The 9,819-nt window shown below is 36.6% G+C and overlaps 1 protein-coding gene and 1 long non-coding RNA gene across 2 annotated transcripts; both read right to left on the bottom strand.

Annotated features, from left to right (window-relative positions):
* Positions 1–517: 517 nt before the first annotated feature.
* LOC125249641 (zinc-binding protein A33-like) lies at positions 518–4,882 on the bottom strand. Its single transcript, XM_048161967.1, has 8 exons — positions 4,703–4,882; positions 3,730–3,779; positions 2,968–3,521; positions 2,785–2,880; positions 2,164–2,397; positions 1,941–2,082; positions 1,693–1,719; positions 518–1,550 (listed from the first exon to the last, which is right to left on the bottom strand). The coding sequence occupies exons 2-8, from the start codon at positions 3,758–3,760 to the stop codon at positions 1,003–1,005; spliced, it is 1,632 nt and encodes a 543-aa protein (XP_048017924.1). The 5' UTR covers positions 3,761–3,779; positions 4,703–4,882; the 3' UTR covers positions 518–1,002.
* A 689-nt stretch (positions 4,883–5,571) lies between these two features.
* On the bottom strand, positions 5,572–9,548 carry LOC125248090. Its single transcript, XR_007180239.1, has 4 exons — positions 8,806–9,548; positions 8,160–8,240; positions 7,928–8,015; positions 5,572–6,503 (listed from the first exon to the last, which is right to left on the bottom strand). It is a non-coding gene; the product is annotated as an uncharacterized LOC125248090 (long non-coding RNA).
* Positions 9,549–9,819: the final 271 nt, after the last annotated feature.

Here is a 9,819-nt window from a genome sequence, read left to right as displayed (position 1 = left end):
AGAACAAAATCCCACCACCAGTGAGATCACGTAACTTAAAAAAAACACCCATCAGTGAAATCTTGTGATATAAGAAAACCGGCCACCTTTGTCTTTGAAGCCACATAAAAAAAAGCAAAGTAACCAAACCGGCTATCATTTGAAAGTTCATGACAGAACAAAATCCCACCACCAGTGAGATCACGTAACTTAAAAAAACCACCCATCAGTGAAATCTTGTGCTATAAGAAAACCGGCCACCTTTGTCTTCGAAACCACATAAAAAAAAGCAAAGTAACCAAACCGGCTGTCTTTTGAAAGTTCATGACAGAACAAAATCCCACCACCACTACCTGATGAAGTGGTGGTGGGAATACCTGATGAATTTCCATCTTATATACTGTATGGGACCGATATTATAGGAATTGTGATGCATCTTGAGCCCTTAAATGTGTCTGAATCTAAATGTTACAAATAGTTCAATTTCCTCCAACAAAACATGTTGTGCTATTTGAGTGCGCTCAAGAAATGAAGAAAAATTTGCTATGTTTGAAGTCTGTCTCAATCTGAATTTTCAACAGTTTTATTAAAAGTGCTAAAAGCAATATACAAATCATTGAAAACAATTGAATTTTCCTGGTGAAAAGAACAGTAAGACAGTGAAACTCTTTGAACAGTCTGTGCATCGATACCTCATAGCCTTGTTTTCTTAGTAAATATGCTGTTATTGTTTATAAAATGTCCTTCCTGTATGTACTGTATGTGATGGTCCCTTCATCTCCAGTTATAAAAATAAGCATATGACTTTATTCAGATTTTACAGGTAATTTAAATTTCACAGCAACAGAAAGAAAATGGTTTGATGAATGTTTTAACCTTCAGAAAAAAACAATGAAAAAATGTAACACTTTATTTAAAAAAAAAAAGTAAAAGCTGAAAAATTATTTTAAAAAATGGCTCTACATGTCTTAACATTTAACAACAGCAAGTATTCATAAAACTATGTTCATATTTGATGTAAATTTATTCATTGTATCCGACATGTGAGATGATCAGCGGTGCTGCATTTTTACCTTTTTCTTTATTACAAGGGCAAAAGTATGGGTAGAGTTTCTCAGTGAAAGTCTGACCAGTGAAAGAATAAATATGAGATCTGGACTCCACATCATGAAAGGAAACCAGACCCTCCTCATAATCCACAAACACACCCACTACCTGAGGCTTCACTCTCAGAGACAGAGAAACTGGAGAAGATTCATAAGCCTCATACTGATTCTCATCCCTCAGAGCTACAGCCCAGTATCCATCCTTAGGAGCTGCTGCGATCATCCCCTTCCTGTTAATGGATTCCCTGACCACTCCTAAATCCCAATCAGTCTTTCTCTTTACCTGCACCTCAAAATAAAATCTCCCTGAACTGAATCCCTCTTTTGCCAGGACACAGCAACAATAATCAAACCTCTTTGGGTTTTCTGGGAGTTTAAGCTCAATGTCTCCATATGTCACTTGTTTTCCACCATTAGACAGGATGAGTTTTGGATGAGATGTGTCAGGATCCAGAGTTACATCCACTGAAAGAGATAGATCAGATATGAATCACAACTTCTCAGTACAACAGTTTTCATGTCTTTAATATCTTGAAGAAAGTATTGTTTAGACTTTATGAATGTAAACTCTTTAAGGCAATTGGAACTTGCACATCACAAATTTTACCTGCATATTGCTGCATACTTTTCATCACTGTGGAGACAAATGACAATATATGATTATGACAAATCATTGAAAATCATTGAAAGTGAAAATCTAATTTTATATATATAATATTATTACAAGTTACATATGTAATTACATATGTAAAAGAATTAAGAATAAGAAAAGTGTGTAGTAGGACAATCAAAGTAGCATTTCTCAGAATGAAGCTTTATATGTCACAACAACAATAACGTCTGACATTCTCTTACCAGTTTTGCTGAGTTTCTCATCTAGTGTCTCCTTCAGTTGAGTCAGAGATCTCATCATAGTCTCCACACTCACGTGAGTGTCACTAAGACTGATCTCAGAGCAGCTGCTGGTGTGTGCAGGTCTGCTCAGGGTCGGGTAAATCTACAGCAGGAGAGAGCAGAAATCCCTCAGCATGGGGAGTGCTGTGCTGTGATGTGAGCAGACAGAAGTAGCTCCACTGACCTGTAGGAGGTGCAGGTGATCCTCAGTGTGTGAGAGCTGCTCCAGCTCAGTGTCTCTCCTCTTTAGCTCAGTGATCTCCTGCTCCAGCTCTTTAATGAGCTCTTCAGCCTGCTTCTCTGCTGCTTTCTGCTTCTGCTCCATCATCTCCAGCAGCTCAGACTGACATCTCTCAATGGAGCGGATCAGATCAGTGAAGAGCTCAACACTCTCTGCTTTCTCTTTCTCTGACACTTCCTGATAAATCAGGGAAAGATTTTCATTTATAAATTTTATAGATATCTTTCAGTTTTTATTTTTAAAAGTATTTTTACGTTTATCCTACATTTTAGAAAACGGTTAGTGAATACTGCCATGAAACATAACTGCAGAAAGCCTCCTGCAATGAGGAAAGTATTGGATCTTCTTGGTGAGCCAAGCCTCCCATAGGCTGTGGCCCACAGAAATTCCTGTATTTGAAACAATGAAACCCAAAACTCTGGACACACATGTTAGCTAGTCTTGGTTTATGTGAAGGATGAAACAGGCATATGTAGTAGCCATGTGCTTATAGATCTGTCATAAAGTCTGCATTGTTGACTATGAAAGAACATCACCTAAACAGTAATATTTTCCTGAACTCACTTTTTTGAGTTTTGCTGAGCGTTTGAGGTCTTGAATCCTCTTCATTCTGTCCTGGATCATCTGCTGCACATCTGTCTGCATCTCCATCAGCTGAGGCTACAGACTCAGAGAAATTGTATCATTGAACATTGACTTTATATCAATTGTTTGAATAAAGTTAATGCATGTAAATGTATGTTATACCCTTATCTCTCTACTCTCCTCTTCTACAGAAACAGTGTTGTGATTCCTGTGGTCTGTCACAGCGCAGAGCAAACACACACATGTCTGATCATCTCTACAGAACAGCTCCAGAGGTTTCTCATGTTTCTGACAGATATAGTCCTCAAGATTCTCCACAGGATCGATCAGTTTGTGTTTCTTTAAATTTGGGACTCTCTGATGAGGCTCCAGGTGAGTTTGACAGTAAGAGTTTTGACACACCAGACACATCTTCAGGGCTTTCATCTTTATATCATCACAGATGTCACAGAGAACCTCAGATTTACTCTGACCAGAGTTTCTTTTACAGAGCAGCACAACCTCTCTAAGTGTTGTGTTGATCTTGAGGTCGGGTCTTCTTCTGAATGCCTCTTTACATAATGGACATTTGTAGGTGTGACTGTTGTTCCAGCACTGGCTCAGGCAGCTCCTACAGAAGTTGTGTCCACATGGAGTGCTGACTGGATCAGTGAACACATCCAGACAGATCGAGCACTGGAGCTCCTCTGCCAGAGGACCACTGGAGGATGACAGATCTGAAAACAAAGGAAGACCATTTATCACATTTAAAATGTATACATACATAAAAATAATATTATTAAGTCAAGAAAACACTCTCTCATAAGTGATCAGCTAAATTGTGTTTCATGTAAGAAAGAATGAAGCATATATCAGTATCACTTCATGTGATTGCCTTTGTTCTTTCTTTTTTCAATTACTGAATTACTGGAGGTGCATCCATACTTTTGTCCTCACTTTGCCATACTTTTGCCATTGCTTGTCCCCGTTTAAGCCTATTCAACAACAACAACAACAACAAAAAAATCACAAAACATTTCTTATTAGGTGCATGAAATTAGACCAGTGCCTAACAACTGAATATTTAAAATTGTCTTTAAAGGTGAATTATGTAATATTGCCATTGTTAAATGTTAAAATATTGTTTCATATTTAATAATGTATGGAACCAGAATCTACTGGTAGGTTGATTTCAACAGTGAAAGCATTGCTCGACTTGTTTGAGCAGCCCAATCATCATGACACAGGAACCCTGACTCAACCAGTTTTGGGGTGTGACTATCAATGGTAAATTGTGGAAAAGTTCAGGAAACCGGTCTGAAAACATTATTTGTGCAATTATATTTAGTGTCACTAGAGGCAAAGAAATTGCAAGCTTCACCTTAAAAATCCAAATAAAATGTAGTCTCAAGGCTTTTTATATTTTTGTGCCAGCTACCAAATAGTACAAATACTCAGATCTTTATACAACACCGCATAGTGGAAAAGTTTTAAAAGAGTTTGAACTTTTTCTAAAAATATATATATACTGTATATATTTTATTGAAATCAGAAAAACCTGGATTCATTCAACTATTTATTGTTATCAAACAAACAAACAAACAATTTATTAACAGATCAAACAAGAAAAAAAATAATTAATACATGCCCCCATGCTGAGAATTTTTTTTGGTTTACTGGTCTAAAGTGGTCTCCCAGCCTGGTGAGGCTGGGCTGTTTGCTGATTTTGGGCCTGAGTACAATTCTGCTGGCCAGGTTGGTAGACCAGCTAGACCAGGAAGTCAATCTACCAAGCTAGTTGTGCATTTGACTTTTGCATAAATCTGGTTTTGCCAAACTTATTCCAGTTACTTATACAGACCACTGACATTAAAACCCTTTTCAGTAAAATCTTTTACAGTATATTTCTATCACTTACCTGTGAGTGAGTGAGTATCAGCTGAGCTGTGGTCTTAGATCACCTGAAGATTATCACCTTATAGATTATCTGTTGTTTAACAAGAAAAGTTCTGCAGTTTTCAGACTGTTAGTCATCAGTTTTGTTTCTCTTTCACTGCAGGGATTCACTCCCCTGCAGTGGTCATAGCTCCTCCCATCTTGGAATGCAACAGAATTCCTATATATTCTGTTGTGAAACAGAACGTGTTGACAAGCTGATGGAACATGTTGTGATGACATTAAGCTTTCATAAGTGTAACAGAATAGTGATCAAAATAAACTCTACAACATTAAAAAGTGACTATAACACATATACGAAACATATTTTAATTGATTACACTTACATTATTAAGTCAATATAAAAAATGAAATGATACTAAAATCATTAGGTTTTGGCAAGAATTTCATTTAACAGATTAAATCATTCATTAACAGATTAGTTTAAACTAACTGTTCATTCATGAATGAAAAGAGTGACCTTTGTCTTTATAAACGGGTCATTGAATCATCAACTCACCTGTGTCATTCAAAACACTGAAACATTAGGAATGAAACACTTTGTGTTTCAGAAGAACTATTCTGCTTTTTTTGAAACATGACAATGAAAATAATGTGTCTAAAAGTTAACTTTTTAACAACTTTTAAAATAATTAACTTTTTAACAACCTCCTCAAGTTAGGCTGTTTCCATCTGGTATTAAGATGTGTTTTGGTCGATCGGATCACGAGTTGACAATGCTAAATAAGATATAAACAGGGTATAAAATGTTTTGAGCTTGTCCACTTTTAACTACTTCCAGAGGTAGTCGAAAACGCATTTGACCGGATTGCTTCCGCTGCACTGTAAAAAGTGAAACATTGGATTAACTTAATAAAATTGAAGTAACCATTCACAATAAAGATTTTACATTGACCTAATGTTCAGAAACCATTCAGTTCAAACTAATTTTCTGCATTTCATGCAAACTCTTTTCTGAATTTGGTGTAAATCAATATTTTAAATTGGCTTAAATTAAAAAAACACGTTTTTTAACAGACTTGATTTCCTGCAAACTCTTTTATGAATTTGGTGTAAATCAATATTTTAAATTGGCTTAAATTAAAAAAAAGGTTTTTAAGAGACTTGATCTAAATTTAATTTTCTTCAATCTGAAATATGTATTCATTGCAAGTAATATAAAATGCTTCACAATTGACAATCTAAAAAATTTAAATTCTCTCAAAATATATATATTTTAAATGAGTCAGATCAAACATTATTTTAAAAGATTTATTAAATCACTGTTTTTAAGATTAGACTTTTTTGGCAAAACAAACATTGTTTTACAAATACAAATATAATTCAGAGAAATAAATGTAAATCAAATACAAAACAGAGATATTGCCACATCCAGTAAACAACAAACAACTACTGAACTACTAATACGATGTAGTGGAGACTGGGGTGAAAGAATTTCTGCCATCCTGTGTTCATCAAAGCACTGAAATGGAGGCTGTCAGTCAGTCATTGACTATGCAGCAGAGTGGAGAGGCGACATATTTTGGGGGTCATTTTTCTTGCGCCAAGTTCCATTAAAACTTTCAGAAAAAACTCAAGTGAATTTCAGTTCTTTTGGATACTCGAGGTATACCACATATGTTAGTCCAAACAGCATTGCTACAGCAGCTGCGGTTGAGGGCACGTTACTGAGGACCTCTGTGGACTCAATGAGAACCCTGGTGTCTGTCTGTCTCACAGATTAAGACGGCCATTGTTTGCTCCAGTCCATCACCTGGCATATCCTGGCAAGACAATACATAGTAATGAATAAAGAGTGTATCAGTATCTCAGAAAAATAAACACTATTTTGGTTTTGAGTGGTTGATAGCACTGTTGCGGTCTATTGTCTTTGTGTACAGATCTCAGACCCTAGGCTGCCTACAAAGGCGTTTTTTTGACGGCCTGCTTATGGGGCGTGCAGCTAGCAGATCATAAGGATGAATATGATCATTTATGTTTGGGCCTGCAATCGCTGATACAACCTTTAAAGGGATAGTTCACCCAAAAATGAAAATGTGATGTTTATCTGCTTACCCCCAGCACATCCAAGATGTAGATGTCTTTGTTTCTTCAGTAGAACACAAATGATGATTTTTAACTGCAACCGCTGCCGTCTGTCAGTGGTACAATGGAAGTCAGCGGGAACTTGGACTATAAGAGTAAATAAAACACGACAGACAAATCCAAAATTAAACCCTGCGGTCTTAAGACACGAAACGATCGGTTTGTGTGAGAAACCGAACAGTATTTATATAATTTTTTACCTCTAATACACCACTATGTCCAACTGTATTCATCAATCGATTCGTGATGTCTGATCGCGCTCCGACAACGGAAGTGATGTCTAGCACTCATTGAAGTATATGCGCGAGACATCACTGCTTTTGTCAGAGCGCGATCAGACATCACGAATCGATTGATGAACACAGTTGGACATAGTGTTGTATTAGAGGTAAAAAATGATATAAATACTGTTCGGTTTCTCACACAAACCGATCGTTTCGTGTCTTAAGACATCAATGTGTCGTCACGAGCGTTCGTGGCGTTTCGTTTGGATTTGTCTGTCGTGTTTTATTTACTTTTATAGTCCAAGTTCCCGCTGACTTGCATTATACCACTGACAGACGGCAGCGTTTGGAGTTAAAAATCTTAATTTGTGTTTTACTGAAGAAACAAAGACATCTACATCTTGGATGCGCTGGGGGTAAGCAGATAAACATCAAATTTTCATTTTTGGGTGAACTATCCCTTTAAAACAACCAGGGCATCCATAACACTTCAGCTGAGCCACATGCAGATTGCCTCCATATAACACCACACTGAAAAGGCTAACAATGTTAGTGTTAGGGGCATCATGCTCAGATCTTCACTCATTGTGGTTAGACGGAGTTCGTTTTGAGCACAAACGATTGAGTTGTCAGGGTTTTAATGTTGGTATCATACAGGGCTGTACAGTGTGACATTTGTCACACATGCTACAAAAGAAATCAGTCTGTGCTGACAACTTTCAGGCTACTGGTGCTAAAAATCTTTTAACCTTTGTAGCACCAGTGTTACGCGCAAAAAAAGTTCATGTACAACCCTGTCATAGCGACCATAGAACAGACCGGTTAAGGTAATATCAAACATATTTGATTCAGTCTGACTCAGTCGTAATTGTACATACCTCATCTAAACGATGTAAAATCCTGCCATTCTTTTCCTTTGTCACGCCACCCTTTTTCCATTGTGATTCTCATGAACTCAGCACTGATCTAAAAAATGAAAACAGCAGAAAATACAAAGTTTGGGATTAATAATTGACCAAATTATTTAAATTAGTAACAAAAGCTGTAATCAAATTACTGTTATGAATACCAAATGAACAAGAATCAACATAGTTTTGCACCAAAACTGACCTCTTCCATTTTAAAAAGTGCTGGCCACCTCTCCCACAACATTTGCAATTCTTCCCAGTCAAATATTAAATTGTCATCTTTCTGAAACATAAGTAAATTAATTATCAGTATCTTACCTGGCAAAAATTTATTTATTCAATGTTATCTACATTATATTGCAACTGCAGCAGCATTTTGAACATTTGCAAAGATACGTTAAGCCATTAACTTTTAAATGAATCATTATATTCAAATTGCAAACACACAAGGACAGTCTCCGCATGGAAAACACACGATGAACGTGCTACAACATTTCTCTCCGAAAAGTTAGGAAATTAAAATAGATTGAATGGAGGATTTTAACTGTGATAAGATGATTGACATGCCAGTTTACGATGACAGGATGCACGCGACAGATCCGTCCGTTAAAGATGACAAAGTAGTATCTCCCATGGCTTGCATACTCTTTTGCTACACACTCAAAAGTTTATACTTTTTCTCCACAAAAAGAGTACATACTTTTAGGGCGTAGTATAAGTAGGCGAATTGGGACGCAGCATATGTAATCATTTGCTCCAGCCCTGAATCAGTGCAATCAGTATTGAATGTAATGCACGAATCACCTACTGACCCCAACCCCCTCCCCTCCATGGCAAAAACAACTTACCAGTGTCAGCGAAGTCTGGACAACCAGAACTGGCACCAGGAACTAGGCCTACCAAGCAGCAGCTTTCCTAAAATTAAAATCCAAACATTAATCCGTTTTAGTTTTACAGTTTCAAAGTGTAAATTAATTTTCCTCACATTCATTTCCTGCCTTCGCAAATTTAAAACATAATACATATAAAATCAGCGTTCATAATGGCATTGAGCGCCCGGAGCTGAGCCAGTAACGTTAAGCCTAAACTCTGAGCGGGAAACGTTACACGTCACTCGCATGAGGCGATTAATTTCTTTCGGCAAAGAAATGCAATATACTTAAGCTTTAGTCATGAATACAACTTTTTTTTTTTTTTTTTTACAACATTCAGAGCGAAAAAATATTTTTTCCTTTCATAATATCCGTTCAATCGGTCTATAATATTAAGTTCTTGGATTTCCCAGGAAAATCGTTAGCTGTAAAATGGCGCAATGTTAACGCTATACCGCTAATGTCAAAATTAACGTTATAATAACTTCTAATCTGCGTATCTGTTCATTAAAATGATATGATGTTAATGCTATTCAAGTATTTAAATGCTGGATGAGTTTCCTCATTACTTTAACGTTATGCTAGACAGGTCGCGCTAGACTGGCTATCAGTAAAACAGTGACAAGGAAGTCACCTTATAAAAACTGAACTAGTTACCTTATAAAAATTATAGTGTGAGTGCTGAAATAAAGGGCAAGGATAACACAGACGTACAATTTTGGTTAATTCCTCCCTTACCTGACAAATTGTCCTGTTCGCTTCGCGCCTCCTCCGACTTCTGCCGCTTCTGCTGCGTTCGGTCTCTTCCAGAACCTTCTTTCGAGTTTTCATGTGTGCGCATGCGCAAACCATGCTTAATCTAATAAAAGTCGTTTGATCGAATGTATAATTTAAATTTCATTGTTATGTTATAATTTTATATTGTATAGATCTAAGAAAATAGATTGAAAGACACATATAAATTACAAAATGTAATTTTACTTAATCTAA

This window comes from Megalobrama amblycephala, linkage group LG16 (assembly GCF_018812025.1).
Source record: "Megalobrama amblycephala isolate DHTTF-2021 linkage group LG16, ASM1881202v1, whole genome shotgun sequence".
Lineage (NCBI taxonomy): Eukaryota > Metazoa > Chordata > Actinopteri > Cypriniformes > Xenocyprididae > Megalobrama > Megalobrama amblycephala.
Note: the sequence above shows the minus strand (reverse complement) of the source record. Positions and strands in the feature narration are given on the sequence as shown.

Excerpts from the sequence above, each read along its gene's own strand:
- LOC125249641 (XM_048161967.1), bottom strand. The coding sequence starts at position 3,760 with ATGGCAAAAGTATGGCAAAGTGAGGACAAAA. Across the intron at positions 1,720-1,940 it reads TGAGAAACTCAGCAAAACTG|TGATGAAAAGTATGCAGCAA; the intron begins GTAAGAGAATGT and ends TTGTCTCCACAG. Across the intron at positions 1,551-1,692 it reads AAGTATGCAGCAATATGCAG|TGGATGTAACTCTGGATCCT; the intron begins GTAAAATTTGTG and ends TATCTCTTTCAG.